Source organism: Acanthaster planci, linkage group LG20 (assembly GCF_054643075.1).
Source record: "Acanthaster planci isolate LZ-2023a linkage group LG20, COTS_SCS, whole genome shotgun sequence".
In the NCBI taxonomy this organism is placed as follows: Eukaryota; Metazoa; Echinodermata; class Asteroidea; order Valvatida; family Acanthasteridae; genus Acanthaster; species Acanthaster planci.
Genome location: NC_141796.1, coordinates 9757607 through 9774954, shown reverse-complemented (window position 1 = coordinate 9774954; position 17348 = coordinate 9757607). Strand labels below are relative to the sequence as shown.

The 17348-nt window shown below is 43.7% G+C and overlaps 1 protein-coding gene across 14 annotated transcripts in view; it reads left to right on the top strand.

Moving 5' to 3' along the window:
- The window catches only part of LOC110975095 (soluble guanylate cyclase 88E-like), a 96009-nt gene that overhangs the window by 62100 nt on the left and 16561 nt on the right, over positions 1–17348 (top strand). For 5 of the 14 annotated variants that reach the window (XM_022227238.2, XM_022227239.2, XM_087130322.1 and 2 more), the window contains 5 exons: positions 7365–7462; positions 11663–11813; positions 12117–12158; positions 14713–14796; positions 16449–16484. In XM_022227238.2, coding sequence (XP_022082930.2) covers positions 7365–7462; positions 11663–11813; positions 12117–12158; positions 14713–14796; positions 16449–16484 — 411 coding nt within the window. The remainder of the gene's footprint in view (positions 1–7364; positions 7463–11662; positions 11814–12116; positions 12159–14712; positions 14797–16448; positions 16485–17348) is intronic. The other 9 variants (XM_087130321.1, XM_087130325.1, XM_087130323.1 and 6 more) reach the window with 6 other exon arrangements.

Below are 17348 nucleotides of genomic sequence, written 5' to 3'. Positions count from 1 at the left end.
TTTGGTGACATCAACGGTTTCTGCTCCAAGGCTGATACACCTGCTTGATACAGGGTAACATTATCGGCGAGAACAGTGTTGATGCGCCGATCGTATGTTGTATTCATTATGGGTCCTACGTTTTGCGAACTCACCGCTCTGTACGTGGGTTCGTTGTTCCTAATTACGTCGAGCAGCTCATGTCCATAATAAGCCTTTAAAAGCACAGTTCCACCGTAAAACAGTGTTATAACGCCTTCCTTTTAACTCCCTAAGAACGTTTTGTGGTGTTCATAATCCAAAGCTATATACGCGTTGTAGTATTTATGTTTTTTAACAAATGGGTATTGATGTGTTAATAGATTTAAACGCAATGACACATTTTGGTGTTCATAGCAAGACACAAAAACACGTTTATCGAGTGGAGGCAAGTTTTGATCACCAAAGCACGTTGATTTCTAAAAAGATGTTTAATTTTAAACGGTTACCGGTGTTTAATGGTTACATGTTATTGTTAGCGCAAAGACGACTTTATAATGGGCGTTGATTTTTACAGTGTTGCCCTCTTCATGCTATCTTGAAAGATACATATCTATCAGCAAAGAAACTCGCCTGATTTCTTGTTGAGGCTGCTCCTTTGAGAGTTATACCTAGAGCATGGTCCTTTCGTAGCGTTTGAGGCGAGGGATTGACTGTGGCGCAAGCAGCATATCCAGGGATATACCTGACCGAACTGGGACTGTCCTAGCCAGATATCACTTGATATCTCAAGGCACTCGTCGCTGGATGACTCGGTTGATGTGCCTGCTGGGTGATGTTCGAATTTCACACCCGTTTCATGCTGACTGGTCAGAACTTGAGCACGATCCGTCAGGAATCTTTTTTTTTTTAATTGGGAGAGAGTTGGAGAAAAAAAAACGGTCGCCGTGTTGGAACCCGGAAAACTTCCCGAGCGGCGCGGGCGCGTTTAGCCTCCGGGAACAACGCGTCGGTGGAGGGTGAAATACGCTTGGGAGCTCCGCAAGGAGAAATTTTGCCCAAGTGTGCACTTTTTATATTTTTTTAAAAACCTGTCGGTCCAGTGTAAACACCGGTAAAATGCCCGCCCGAGACTATTTAGGCAACAAGGGGAGGCCTGTATAACATTTGTTGTGGAAGAAAAAGGAGTGCTGGTTTTGAATCTCAAATGACGCGACTTGAAACAAGGCTTGTGTCCGGCCCACTTTGCAATGCAGTTTACTTAGAGGGCATCTTCAGTTGAAGTGGTCGAACCCACTAGAGCTCGATCGTCTCGCTCAGATTTCCATTAATTACATCAACCGCGAGTCACGGCACTCGTGAAGATGTCTCATGGTCTCATGTATAACAATATGTGACTATTTGGGGCACGTTTGACTGTCATAGAAGTAAAACTAAACCGCCTGGCCTGACGTGATTATCAATTAAAAGTGATATTTTGAAAAGAGGAACTTATGAAAGGGAAGACCCCAGGAAAGTCCAAGTGACAGTCTGTGAAACACAGTTGTTTGCAGAAAATGTCAATAGAAGGTTTGCATGGCTGCCATCTTGCAGGCCAGTGCTTTTGTTCCACAGGGTGTGCACAAACGAGGTTTCCCTGTGGAACAGAACTGTCCTGTATTAAAGATGGCTACCATGTGAAGCCTCCATAAGTTTGCTTCTAATCAGTGCAGTGCCCAAATGGTGACTGAATCCCATAATATTGTGCATTGTGGACCACTATTCAAGGACGACCTTTTCCCTGCAATTAGGCAACACAATGGAAACTGGGACCTCAGTTTAGAACCGAAAACTTGCACTCGCTCCCCTAGTCCCCTCCTTATGACCGCGTGCTACATTCGTCACCCTCGCATACTGCGACGTGCTCGCCACCACGTCAAACGGTGCTTTGATGAAAAGTCTGTCTAGTCGCCCGAGAGGTCGGATTTAGTGAACCTCATTATCGTCATCCCCAGGCGCGAGAAAAAGGTTAGGACATAAGTTCGCCGAAATTATGAAACTTGTCAAGATTGGAGGTGTTAACCTCAGAGGTGCGGAGGGTAACAACTTAAGGGTTGGTACGTGTCGGAATGGGCTGGTTTGACCCGCTCTATAAACGCAGAAATGGGGCACGGGGAGTGGACTATTTCATTCCGAAGTGTGAAAGAATATTCCTCCGCGAGTGCGGACTCACTTAGAGCTGAGGAGAGAGAGAGAGAGTTATTGTTGTGTGCAGTACAGCATGCAGCTACTGTGTACCCTAACGCATACTCCACCATTTTGGTTCCAACAAATGAGACTCTCATGTCGCAACGCTCGTGTGTGGACGCACGTTTACGCACGGTCTGCTCCAATGTCTAACAAAGTGGTTCCTGAAAAAGGGCGGAGTGATTTGCGGCTGCGGGTTTTCCCCAAACTAGGTAGAGCCACAACGGTCGTTTTCTCTTCTCGAAAGGCGAGTGAAGCCGGTGATGACTCGTCGAAACGATTGCCATGGTGGAACATAACGGTGACGTGGGCTGGTAGCGTGAATGGTAACCATGGTAACCACGCACGCACAAACAGAATGACTTTTGTGGTTCTGTGTTGCTTGTACTTTCCGTTATAGCGTTCCATCTCGAAATACGAGCCCAAAAATAATGGAAGCGTATCCTTTAATTCTCTCTTCCTCCAGGATATCCTGGCGCTTATGTTTTTGTTGTCGTTGAATGTGGTGGATAATTAGTGAATGAAAAGCGCCAGAATGCGCGAACATAAGCATTATGGAGATCATGTGACGCGTTGTAAGAGTCCAATAAATTAAAACTTCGGCGCCAGCTATATCGCGAATCTGGCAGTAATGTGCCGAGCCATCGATGCCATCCGAAGCAAACTGCGACTTTAATGGCACCTCTGCGGTGTCTGCGATTGTCTGAGATTAGAATCGGCAAGGAGTAACAGTAACCAGTTTGGATTGACAATGATTTCTTTGTGGTGTCCTACTGCTTCAAGAAACGAAGTTAATGTTCGCTGTAGTTCTGAAATACCACGAGCAGTATGCCAACAACACCTTATTGCCTTATTACCGTGCTAACCACAAATACCACAAGAAATACGTCAACCCAGGATTTTTTTCATCAACTGCGTAACCTTTCTCCGTTCGAACGTTTCCTCTTAATTTCTAAAAAGGTGGGATCGATGTACGAATTTTTCCAAACAAGTGTGACAGTCTAAGTCAACCCGTACGCGCACGGTTGAGTCGTTGCTGCCTGCTCAAGACGCAGAGCGGCTCGTTCGCCGTTTCTGCGAATCCCCCTTGAAGTGCCTATCAAGTCGCCTCGGGAAGGATTTTCTGAAATAAATAAACTCCGAATAAATCACTCTCCTGAGACGTTCCAGAGGCAGGAGGTGGATGAACTCTTGCAGATATCATACATCTAGCATTCTGTTGGATGAGTGTTGGGCTGGTTACACATCCAGCAGGAAGTGGTGCAATTTCGTTAGCGTACTAAGATAATATGTGGACGAGTTCCTCACCATAAACCCTCTGTTTGAAAAGAAAGACTTGGCTCTGTTTTGTCGACAGCGTAGAGCAAACGTTGCAGTCTGATACGTTTGAAATTTCCAGACATTTTGTTTCCCGATTCTAATGCTTCGATTCGAGTAAACTCTGGGTGTTTGATGCTCCAATGGGAGACCTTGAGACATTCGTAGCAGCAGACATACTGGTCCCTTTTCAAGAAATTGCGCTTGCTCAGAACTTTGCACGCATGCTCGAGCGCTCAAACCGACGTGCGCATGTTCAGAACTGATATAAAGGATCGGTATGTTTGTCGCCACCAAGCGTCTCAAAGTCTCCCAATCCTCAAGGAGTAGCAACAGCTCTCCGAGAAGAATTAGTCATATGTTGAGATAAAATGAAAGGCTATAAGTAATGCAGGTAACCGCTCCATGAGTAGCCCGGGAAATAAATGTAGACATTAAAATTAGGGGAATCAGTTTCAACAACGTGGCTGAATTATAATGGCAGGTAATACGATGTGCGAAGTGCTTCTTAGAAAAACATGGATGCAATGACCAGAACAGACTGGATTTATATTAGAAGGTACATCATAAACACAAGATACGTAATTTCACATCGTCAGTAAAATTATGCCGAAGCTAATTTTACTGCGCAGTAACGGCACATTGATTCGCTGTCCTCGCATGTTGTTATTCAATAATGCAAGACGATGGACAATAATTCAAAGAAAGTGCCGATTGAGAGATTATTGTGATCATTCTGAACGCGAAGCGGCACCACCGAGGCGCGCTATGATCAGCTGCCAAGCACCTGTGCCTTCGCTTTGATAACGCATTGTTCGATGAGAAAGTCAACGCAAGTCCTTGCCTGCGGATATTTGAGGTTCTGTTCATTATTTGATCCGGGTTCTTGTTACGAACGGGCTTGCATTAGCCATCAGCGCGAAGCTCCGTCCCCCGGCCGTTCGGAGCGAATGCTGGACTGCCAGTTTGCCCTAAGCAGGGACGTGGTACTTCACGTCTGACCATATTAAGCAAAGTTTACTTGAACTTTTGAGCAAAGGTTGTTTTGAGCAAAGTATGGACACGGTTCTTGCTACTCGGTAGCGGTGACGGAGGGAGAGGTTTTTGGCCGACACTTGATGAGTGCCGCCGTGCGCGCGGTGCCCTCCTTACACGTTCTAACGAAAATATTAGTTATGAGGGCTGTGTGCATTCATGTACGCGCGAGACAGTGCGCGCGCATGCACGATATGTCTGCGCCACAGGGTATTGTTGCTAGGCAACGAAGAACCCTCTTTTTCCCTGCTGGAAGCCGAGAGCTTTGCAAATTGACAGACTGAAGTCGAGTACACCAGCTGTGATGCAGACTTTTTTTTTTGCTATCTCCACTGCCTGTTCCGTAGAGCCAGAGGTTTTTGAATTCTGTGCGCATTCTGTACGACAGCGAAGGTGTTCCTATTATACTTAGGCGCCGGTCCTCACGCCGAATTTTGTCTTTTCGCCCGAGTCGATGATCCTCTTGCTGCCTCTAGTGATCCTTGGTGGTATTCTGGACTCATCAATCGCCCTACAGTTAATTGCCATCCTCAAGTGTTCGCCGGCCGGGCCGGTCAATACCAGGTCGGGGGCCAGCGTGGCACGCGCGGTCCCCCGCCGGGGAGGCGACCCCGTTGGAGGACCCACCGTCGCCTGACCCGTTCACGCGTCGTCGAGAAGCGCGCATACCAAAATAGGCGCGATCGTTTAAGCACTCACCGAGTGATTATTTTGACTACAGACACTCAGTGGATGGGGCAGTTGGGTTCACCACCGTCTCAAGAAATCGAGGGGAAACGGACAGGTGTCGATAACCCAGCTTTAACGCGAAGTGGTCTTTTTTTAACATTTTGGCCGGAACGTTTCATGTTTTATTCAAACCCAAAATGGGATCTTCGACAGTTTCACTCTCTCCAGGGCAAAGTTGCCCAAGGCCTACTTCTCTTGCACCCGTAGATACACAAGAGCGGAATGAACTTTAGCGGATCGTGTATCGTTAAAAGATAACTATATATCAAGACACACTAAATGACAACACAGAGTACTAATGGTCCTCAACGTCAATTTATGCATCATAACAACTCAAGCCACGTACCATTCCACCCTGCAGGTTGAGTACACCCGCAGTGCAGAGAGCAATTAGCATTTGTCAGAAAGACAGGACAGGCTTTTGGCCGCAAAGTAAAACGCCCTTGAAAGCTACATAAAACTTGCACCTGTGAGGACACTTTTTTTGAGGTGATGCAAATCCTTACTCGAGCAACTGCTGCTTGTAAATGTGTAAATGTCTAACATTTCAAGCCGCAAGGTTTGATCAAGTCTTTTATCGTTAAATAGTAGGGGAATAGTTCTCGTCTATTTGTAGGTATTCTCAAGTTGTAAAGGACCGGGCAGTTTTTGTAACCAGTGAGCGATATTTTATCATCTCTCGAAAGCGCGATACATCCTCCCTCAATTGACCTTGGGTTTGTAATTCGCCTAAACGACTCACAAAATTAATCCGCGCGTGCAGAGGCCGTGAATTCATCAATTTCAGCGTGAAACCTTGGGCCGTTAATTTGACAGGCCGGCGCGCGTTGTGTCCACAAATACCAGCCTTTATGTCCTGCTACTTCTCAGGGTGGTTCGGAATGACATCAATCAATGATGCCAGTAACAAATCTACGTGTACACGCTTCCCCCCTTTGTTACCATTTATTTATTTTTAAAATTTCATTTCATATTTAGTATTTTTCTTTTGTTCTGCGCGCGCATTGCACACTCACTGGTAATGAATGAACACGCTGATGGGATTTATTTTAATGAACCTCGACCCCAAAGAGATTTGTGGAAAATTACGTCGAAATTACGGGATACAGGACCGTCATGGTTTAGGGGCTCCACTGATGTTAATTCAGCCTTTTGGGAGTTACATTTGAATAAAATCTGGTACACTGAGTTATCATTGCACATTAACATAACAGTTTAAATTCTCCAGACTAAAGACACTGTTGCTATACCTCGTGATTTGGGGCAAGCTTTCACATAGCGACCATGCACCATCTCTAGAATGGACTGGTTCCTTTGTGCCCTTCTTATATGAGAACAGTGTATTGTTACAAGGTGTCTTTATGAAACTAAGCAAAATCTTGCCCCGAATCGTGAGGTCAGCAACAGTGTCTTTAGTATGGAGAATTCAATTTGTTATGTTCACATGAATTTAAAGAACTCAGTGTACCCGATTTTATTCAAATTTAATTCGCAAAAGGCTTATGAAACGCGGCATTTTGGAGAGAAAATGAATGAACGGGCAGTGACAGCCGATTAAATGCTATTAATGTTGAAGCAATTTCTCAAAGGTAAAACCTATCGTCACCTCGATCTCACACAATTTCATATTCGCGCTTCTACTTAGAAAATGAAACGGGTATTTATTACGTTTTGCAAATAGTTTCTTTGATTGCGATTCGAAGGAGGTTTTCAAATCACATTTGGTTAGTGATACCTCATCCACCAATTTTCTTTTAGGTTATAGCATCATTCAGCGTCATGACCTTCAGGTTTCGCGTTTGATTAGCTGGTGTCCAAGCAACAGGGTGGACCATGAATCTGTCGTTAAATCAGTTTGTTGGCAGCTCATCAAGTTACTTTTAATCCATGGGTCGAAGGTTTGAATCAAGCGTCGGTCTTTTATTTCTTACATCAGGTCAAAAATTACTTTCTTGAAGTTAAATATTGCTTTGTCAATTAAGACTGTGAGTCGTGTTAACTAGTCATTATTTTAGCCCAAAAAACTGAAACCCGCGTACGTGCTTGCATTTCTGCCAAATTTTGAATGTATTTCTTCTTGATTTATTTCTGTCCAACAGGAAAGAGTCTGTTAGCCGTCCTGCCTAATCTGGTTGGTAAAGTCCTCACAGACGTATTCGAACTGAAGCGACCGCTGCTCAACTTCACCTGGGAAAATGTGAGTAAAGAGAACGGCCCCGCCCAATTGAGAATGGTGCCCGTCTTGTGTTTCTTTCAGCCACCATTTTGCACTGCTTTTGCAACATCCTACGTGACGCAAAGAGTGTAAGGAAGGAATCTGTGCCTTCAATGATTTGGAATTTTCCGCTGGGTTGAATTTATTGCAATCGATATCAAATTGCAAGCAACTAACCTGCGTGTCTTCGGGTTTCCTCGGAGAAAAATTAAAATCATACCTTGCAAAGTTTTTAAAAAAAACGTGATTGATTAATGCGCGCTGTTGATGGGCAGATAATCGTTAGATAGTAGGAACGACAATTATTAAAATGTTCGAAGGGCAAAACAGATGTATCTGCTGTGTTTTTTTTTGGGGGGGAGATTGTTTTGTTTTTTGTGTTTGATGTTTCACAGAGAAGCAGTTTACTTTTTGGTCGATTTATAAATTTGGGTCCAGTGGTCTCATGTCCCTGTCACATTCTGACGCACAGTATATAATTTTGTAGGTTTAGAGCACATTAGTGAGTGATTAGGTAAGGCAAACTACCTGCAAAACAAACGAAAACAGTTTATTGTCAATCGTAATCATATTTCAGAGTTCCTTGTTACACAGGTCTGGTTTAATAGTAACATCAACATATCACACTTTAGGACACCAAATGAAATTCTAGAATGACTCTTTTTTATATCTTGTTCAGTGTACATGCACAACATGTACAAATGTACAACCAACATTGAAGTGGTGCGATAAGGAGGACCGGAAACACTGACCGCGAGCTCTCCTGGCCATCCCCAGGCTATGTTCCCGTAATAAGCACCCCTTGTCCCCGCGCCGTCACTTTAACCGTCCGGGGATCGTGTCTTGATCTTGACCGGACAGAGGGGAGTCACGTTCCCGGTGTTTACTTCTACCATCGGGCGACCATCTCCACGGGCCCGTCCCCTCCGGTGATCTACTCGGGGAAATTGCTTCAATCAGAGGCTGCTCCACAGATTGGAAGCGCGGGGGAAAGTGGGAAAGATGGCACTTTTTCAAGGATCTGCGGCCGGAGTGATTTTCTTTATTCAAATGAGGATGACACTCGAAACCCCCCAAAATCCTTCGGGGAGAAGAACCAACCGCTTAAGGAGCATTCTGGGAGGTCAATGACCGCGGACCACACAAAAGTTGCATATAGATTTGTTTACCTGCACCGTACGTTGATTTTTGTAACTTTAGGATCCATGCCTTCTGTGTTGATTAGTAAGTCCTTAGATCTGTGCACGAACTGAAGAGGGCGCCTCGTAAAGCTTGGGGCGGATCCAAATCCACTGGCTAAGGCTTGGAATGAGAGCTGCTTTCGAGTAGGCAAGCGAGCTGTTTTCAGCGGGAGCCACAGCTTTTGGACGCATTCTAAGATCCTTGTGTTAGTAGTCAGACTCGAAAAAGAGACCTCTTAACAGGCATGGTTCGCGTTCGCGCCGTTATAACCCATGGGATTGTTCACATACCAAGAAAGTATCCTCCTATGATGCAGTGTAAATTACACGCCGATTGTGTTCGTTTAAACGCCAGTTTAACACCACAGTTTTTCCGTGGAGCTCGATGTTTCCGTTACGCCTGTTCAACTAGTAAGAATTTCACTCAGACCTCGATCGCTTGTTTTCCCACCGCCCTTAAGGCTAGCTTCGTACTTGTTGCGAAAGCGAGCACCGTCGCGACATCGGGACGTTAGATCCAACATTGGCGCTGCGAATTCGCAACAATTCAACACATTTTGGAGTCATGCAGATTTCGCTTCGAATGCTACGTGAAGACAACCACGCTTGCCCTCCGAGTTTTGCCCTTATTACCGCCGTGATGAGCCGGCCCGAAGAGCTGCTATGCCCTGCCCTGCCCATGGAACATAATTAAACTCTTTCCGTCGTGGCACTGATGCATACAACAGCTCGGCTTTTTTTTATTTAATCACGCGATCATTAGCGACAACTAGCTCTTGAGAGAGAAAAGGCGATATCACCCAAAGGCTAAGCGCACTCCAAGGGAATCTCCCGCTTGTGTGTACATTCACAACACAACCGAACCACGAATGCATTATTACCCACCGGTGGCGGCATTTTTTGCAACTCGCCAGAGGATTTGCGATATTGGCCCTTGAGTTTTTCAAGGGGCGTGCTGTTGATTTAGTGACGGTTTACATTGTAGGTCATCGTTCATTAATCCCAGCTCAATCTTTCTGCTTTTTCACCGGTGTTTTTCAGTCTTAGCTTTCCCTTTCGTGCGTGCACGGAGGGGAGTGGTCGGCAATGCCAGTATATTTGTTCTGTTCTTTATAATTATCTTCATTCCAAGAAACCGATCATGAACCACTGCAAATTTGAGCAATGTGGGAGAGCATTTATTGAAATGCAAGTTGAAAGAACCAATCGTTGCACGGGATCGTATAGACATCAGAAACCTCTTCATAATTCGTAATTTTGTCTGCAGTAGTTTGTGCCTTGGTTTATATCCCTGCGACCTACCAGCAACCTTTTATAAAATAAGTATTTCATTTCCAGCCTTGAAAGTACGCTTGCAGTGCATGGATTTAATTTAATCCTCCACTCTATACTTGGACTACGTATCGCGGGAGTCAGTGTACTTCAAAATTTCATTTTCGTGTCAATCTTTATTTCGCTGACAACAAGAGAATCCAATCAGGCTACTCACTAAGCAGCGCGGATATTACTTTGTTTCGAGTACGAAAGATCCGATTATGCACGTAGGACATCCCTTATTTCGAAGGAGAAAAACGCATCCATATTGAACGCCGGTTGAAGGGTCTTATCCTCCAAATGGCTATCCTTCAAATATTAAATGCAGGTTTGATCTCGGAGAATTGCCGGTTTCATATTGAGGTCTGCTACTCGCTCGATAGTCCACCGTTCCTTCGCCGTGGACAGTGATGAATCTGCCCGCTTCTGCGACATCAATTCTTAATATCCGCAGCGCAAGTGGTTGAAGTGCGCCAGCATATATTGCTTGTCCTCAACAAGGTTTCAGGAGGAAACTCCTGATAATTATTCCTGATTTTTTTCTTGTCCGTAGGTCTATCCGAGATAATTGTTAGGGAAATGAGGACTTGTTTGTGACTCTTTAAGTATTGTGTGGTCTGTGAGTGCCAACACGCAAGGGCGCTCAAACACTGCGCGGCATGCGGCCCAAGTGGCGTTTATACACGAAACTGAGCTGAGGCAACTGTGGAACTGTTTGACAACACATGCCCCTTGATGTGCGTGCAACAATGTCATTATCCATCCATGTTTTGTCCAGAATGTGGACATCCCCATGTCGCAAGCATTCCGGTCTTTGCTTCAGGAGAACCTAAAAATAAATGCATCCAGACGGAAAGAATCCCACCAACGACAACTGTTTGGATATCCCTGTTGTGTTCATTTCTTTCCAATGCCTTAACCACGACAAGAATAAGATCAGATCCATGGCATTTGTATTAAGGTTCAAACATTTTATACCCGAAGACCAATTTATTCATGTTATTCACGAAAGGGTTAACTCCTAGCCTACCTGTGGTACGTCAACACGGGCACATTTGTGTAAGCTGCATGTTCCAGATCATCCACCCGGTCCTCTCCGGCTGAGTAAGATTCAGGAATCATTCACGAACCCCCGCGAATATTCACCCGATGAATCTTGACACAAGGCTGCTTGGAAAAAACACTAAAGACCCGCGTCTGAACCCCCCCGCCTGGATTGTCTTTCGGTACGAGTTCGTGGAACTTCAGTCTACGCCATGCCTTCAACCATGAAGATGTGCTACGTGAGCGATTCCACCGTCCCAGTCTGAAATTTATTGCCCTGTCACCAGTCCAGCACATTTTCAGCAGCAAACAGCCGTTGGCTAATGGCAGAACTGTATTACGAAGCGTGGGCCCGGCGTCTACATTTTATCCTGTACTTATATATTTTCCATGATACCGTTAATTTGTAGTGTTTGGGGGCGATATCTGTTTATTTAATAGGCCTACTTGAAAGTAGAATGTGTTTTAATGTCAGAGTCCATCAGCCTTACTTTTGTTTTCTCATAAATCTTAAACATTTGGGGCTAGATGTACTTGTTACGGTGATGCCATCTTTGAACAGTTAAGCGATGTGCTTATTTCTTTCATTAGTTCAGAAAAAACGGACCCCGTATATTTCAGCGTGTACTATTTTTGTCTCTAGATACGGGCCCATGAAAACGTCGTTTTCGAGGTGATCACGGTCAACATGGTGGTGCGAAGCATGTCAAGCGTTCTGCCAGAGGAAAATGAGAACGAGGTAGCACCGGTATTGGCTGAGGTCCCCGAGAACGTGGACGATGAAGAGTATAAAGGTAAGATAGGTGTGCAGGCGATCAGACATGCTTGTGTTTTGCTACTAACTCGGAAACAGAAAGGCACCCCAGCTTTGTCAGAAAATGCACTCCCTGTGAGTTGTAAGGAACACGATGCTGTCTTGGAATGTGCTTTTCTTCCTTGTACCTTTCCTAAAGTGAAAACCTTTCTAGACGCGTTTCGAGCCGTAAGATGAATTGTAATGGGTTTACAGCTGTAAGTCGCGGATTAACGTGACCACTGCAAGTATGATTATTATTGGTTTTTTGTTCTAAAGGAAATTCAAATTTTGTTTATTTCAGACAGCAAATGCACAGCTGCTGTAGTGGGCGGAGGCTTCCAATGTAAGCCACTGCGTTCCTTGAAATCCTCAGTTGAAAAATCACTCCCTCTGAAGGAGACTAACGACTTAACCAATTGGAGTGAACTTTCGTTTCTCCAGTAGATCACGATTTCGCTCAATTTATTACTGACAGGGATTCTTTTGTGATCTAAATTCAGAGTGACCCTAGTTTCACTCCTTCTGATTTAAAGAGCACACCTTTTTGGTCTGGCAGATATCTCGACTGTTAATGGTGCGTTCCGACGTAGCAGTTGACCCAGGACCCTTTATCGAACTCTTGGTGGCAGCATTCCCTTGCTCTTCCTTCTCATTAAGTGATAGAGCAGAAACGTGTAAGGAAACGTATATACGAGTGTCTCCGAGCCTGTTTAAAACCATGACAGTTCATTGGTACAACTACATTGATACCGCCACCAATGGCTGAGAAGTTTACGAAGTCAGTTAACACTTAGCCCTAAGCCCGATTTTGTTCTTACATTTTGTTACTGAGTGGCACTATAGAACCCTTCTCCCACGGACTTCATATAAAAAGATCTGGACCTATAATTATTCCTTATTCAGCACACAAAGGTCATTGAAGCCACCGGCGGCCATCTTACCGTGCCAAATACGAAGGTAATACAAAGACTTGACCGCCATTTTTTACCAAATTCGTTCATGGCAGGAATAGTGACACTGACAAGCGAGCTAACTACCGCCTTTGTATTCGGCACAGTAAAATGGCCGCCCGTGGCTTCAATTGGGGTAAAGCCATTGCGAGTCCAGATTTTTTTATACGACATCCGTGCGTCCTCCCCTGTCACTGCCCTTCACCTTCAGTTCAATGCTGGGTGCCTGCTTTGACGACACTGACATTTGCTTCGAATCCTAACATTGTCTCCTGGCAATTTATGATGCGTTTATAACCGTAACCATCGCCATGTTGGAATTTACACGAAATTCGAGCCTTCCTTTGGAAGGTTTATTTGTATCTTTCCTTTATTTTGCTACTCCTGTGTTTTTTTACATTTAACCTCAAACTTTTGGTGTTTTTTTTTTTTTTTGGGTGTTGTGTTTTAACCTGTAAATTTTACTACTATCAGTGAATGCGTATCTGTGTAATATTCTGCAACTTGTGGCGAGGACTCTGTAGTTTTCTTTGTTAACCTTGCATCCTTCGTGGGTGATTCATCTCGATTCAATGAGTGGTCTAACCCAGAGCCTTCAGTGTGATAAGGCTTGCTTCAGCCAGTGGCTTAACTAACGTCCTGCCTATGACAAAACTGGGCTTTCCGCGGGGTCGAGGTTCAAAGGTGAAAGAGTTGGGTCCATTCTGTGACAGAAATTCGCTTTAAGTGGCTCGGAAACCCCAGCATGTGATTTTTCGTTATTACTTGGTACATTTTCAGATATTATGTCTGAGGTTTTTCATCATTTGCTATTGCCTTTTGAAAAGAATGCAAGACAGGACCAGATTTTAAAGGACAAGTCTACTCTTGATTTTCTAGGTTTACTATACAGCGCATACCTCGTTTCCCAACCCTGTACGTCCTGCTTTCCCGATTTCTTGAGAGCATTGCTAAAAACATAAAATCGGTGGAAAAAACTGGGTAATGTTATTATTACCCGACAGTTGGTATGAAACTGTCTATTTGTATGGGGTAGAAACATTTACCAACGTCTGGCAAGACTTTTCTTCAAGGTATAGAAATAATGGACAAAAAGTGGACGAAAAGTTGAGCAAAAGTGCATCTTAAAGGGTTTTCAAAGTACCGTCAGTTGGTGTCTTACTGTGTAATCCGGTCTTAGAGACAAATACACAAGAAGTACAGTCAGGGTTTTACCCCAAGGTATCAACATTAATATTCCAAACTAAAATGAAACGCTTGAAACACAATACATGATTATTGAATCATCTTTAATATGCATCGAAAACATTAATCTTGTTGTTCCGAATACATGTACTTTAAAAATTGACTTGGTAATTTCCAGAAATGGTTATGGAAAATCAATACAAATACATTTTTCACTTTGGGACTGCTCCTTAATTCCACACTTAGTGACCCAAACCGATAATGTTGGTTCAAGTTTTTTTGACGTAATAAAGATGCTTTATTTTTGACTCTCAGGACCCCCCCCCCCGACAAACTTGGGGCTTATTCCGTCACCTTGGTCGGGGAAAATGTCAAAGCAATCATTTCTCTTCAAATCCACTTGTTACATAACATGTAGCATTGGACACGGCCACTCTTGCTTAGTCAGCGATCGACTTGATCCGTTAGTTGTGCCACTGGATTTAATTGGTTAATGGACAAGCTAACTCATTCTTGTGTCTTCCACTTGTTTCCTCAGCTCTCATGAAATCTTATCCAGCTGCTAGATTAACTCTTAAATATCAATCGTACTTTTCTTTTAGTATAAATCGCTGTTTTTATTAGAAGGTCTTCTGTAATTAGGTCTGATTTAAACAGAAATAGGTTCAGTTAGCTGTCCTTTCCTGTGAACATAAACTGTAAAGAGAATTGATAACTCCACTGCTTTTCTCTCTCGATAAATGCTGACTTGACGTCGTGAAGTAAAGAATAAGTTACTCAAACGAGGAGAATCCTTTGCCAAAGTTTCCGAAGGAGGGGTGCCGGGAAAGCCCTATAGAAAATCAGGTAAAAAACGCCAGCCAATCAGAGTACTCCAAAACAGCTGGCACTCCGATTGCTACTTGAGCATGCGCACAAAAAAGTCACCTCTAGCACCACGACGGATAATAATTCATCAACACACTTTGTCGTGATTATTCGTTCAACCTGTAAGTGTCAAACATGGTTTTTCTTTCTTTCTTTTTTTCGACATGACGTTCAAGAAAATGTCGAATGACCGCTGATAAGAAAAATCAAAGGTTTTTGTTTTTCAACTTGCACGGCACTGAACTTCATAAATGGCCTCTTTTTGCTGTAGTCTGTAGTAGTAGCTAACCCATTCTGCACCGCATGACCATATCTATTCAACGCCTGATATCGTATGTCTGCCGATTCTTGGGCTCTTTTAGAGAATGTCTATTTTCATGCGAATGGAATATGAGTGCCTGAAGAAATGTTCACTGTTTTTGTGGCTGCCTTTTGAATGACCGGACGAAGCTGTGCTTTGGGTTTGTCTTTCTCTGCCGTATATCAATGCGCAACCCAAGGTGTTGACGCCACACGGTTGGAGTGTAGATTTCAACGCATTAGTGGTGTGTAGGAGCTGTTTACCAGTTAGAGTACAAACACCAGCGATACCATGCAACTGTGTCTGAGATTGAGGTTGTAGTTCCATGTAGGGGGAGCTAGAGTGTGCATGCCCGTAGGTCGAGAACGAGGCCTAATAGGCCTAGTTCTGTGCGCAAAACATGCAGTGTTAAATAAATAACATGCGTTTATGTCTCATCCCATCTGTGAAGTGGTCCACACGGTGTTTATCCAACACGGCATAGTTAGTATTTCATGCACAGATTAGTTAATAGAGCCTCCCCCATTAGCTTGGTTGAAAAAGTCATTCATTTTCATAAGTTGGCCATATCTTTTTTTCTACTTTGTTCCTTTGTGAGTTCATTCGTACGGGGATGGCTTTTTTGTAAGGGAAATCTTGTAGAGAGTAACTGTATCCCTTTCACGTTTACCAGTCGATTGAAGTTTTTGGTTTGCAAAATGCAGTCATTAAACTGAGATTACTCTGAAGACTTGTTTCTACAAACTGCGCAGCAATTTAATAAGACTGTTTTGTTAATCATGTTTCCTCATTGCATATTGGCAGCATCAATGCGTCGAGCTTGCGTGAGATCACAAGTCATTCCTAACTGTACTTAATTACATTTTGCAAATAAAAGGCCATTATTGGGTTCAGGAAGTGCGAAAGCACTTACGGTTCTTAAACCATTGGAGCACGCCTTGGTTTGAAGAGATTGTAATTGCATTTTCGAATTTTTGCCTGTTAAATAATATGCATGAAACTTTCCTCTTTCCTTTCCTGCCGTATCCGAAATTCTATTTGCTCTGTCTTTTATTCTAATTTTGTTTTACAATCAAACATAAAGAAAGCTTTATGAAAATTGCTACAGCATGAAACTGGTACTGACTGCAAACAAAAAGGCATGAATGCTGTTTTTAGTTGAGTTTGTTTTTTTTTTAGTTGCGTTGCATATTCTGGGAATTTCGGGGACGAAAAGGACTTCAACTCTTGCCTGTGTTTTGGAGCAAGCATAAAACAGTCGTATACCGGTCGATCTTTTCAGGAGATGATTGCATTCATTGATGTTGTTATGGTGTTGTTTTCTGGTCAGATTCGGGATACTCCATTTGTGACGACGAGTGCAATGGTAAGCCCTCTAGAGACAGGATTTCATAAGTTCCTTTTTTTCTTCCCAGAACGCCAATGGAAAAAAACTTCAAAAAAATCAACACCAAGGACATAGTGGATAAGTGGAAGAAAAATATTGAAATGTATAAAATGAATTTTTTTTTTAAATTTAATTATTATTATAATTATTTTGTTTTGGTCACAGCTTTACAATGTCACCCTTTTCACCCTTATTCGCACAAGTACGGTGTCACAAAGTTATTTGCTTGCAGATTGTACTGATCATGAAGTTGTCGTCGATCGGTTAGGAAATTCTCATGCATGTGTGTTTTATCAATTTACACTCCCATCAGACGGGGCGTCGCGACTGGGTGCAGTAGGCCTCCTTCCTTTTTGTCCTTTCTCAACATTTTTCTCTTCAAGTTTCACCCTTCTGACCTTCTTTTGTCCGTACTAACGCCCCCGCCCCCGTCTTTCGTCGTCTTGTCTCTCTGCATTTCCATCGCTGTCTTTAATACCCGATGGGTTAACTCGTTAACGATCGCGAACGATGTCTGCGGGCGCAGCTTTTGTAGCGCGCTGAAAGTGAATTCCGTAGTATATCTCTAGGCATTTTCTGGCCAACACAAAATACATGAAGCATGCGTTCAACCGAGTGTTTATTTTGCTGGTAGCCACGAGACCGTAACGACTGTGCGTTTGATAGTTACTTGTTCGTGAACCAGCAAAGTGCAGTTCCGACCAAAGCAGCCTAAGTTGCTAGGAAAATTGCGCCCTCTCTTGGTCGAACTCGAGGCTCACAGCGCTGCATGCAAGTTGTGTCTTTTCTGTGTAAGTCGGCCAATTATGCTACTTGTCTTTCATAAGAGCCACACGGATAGAT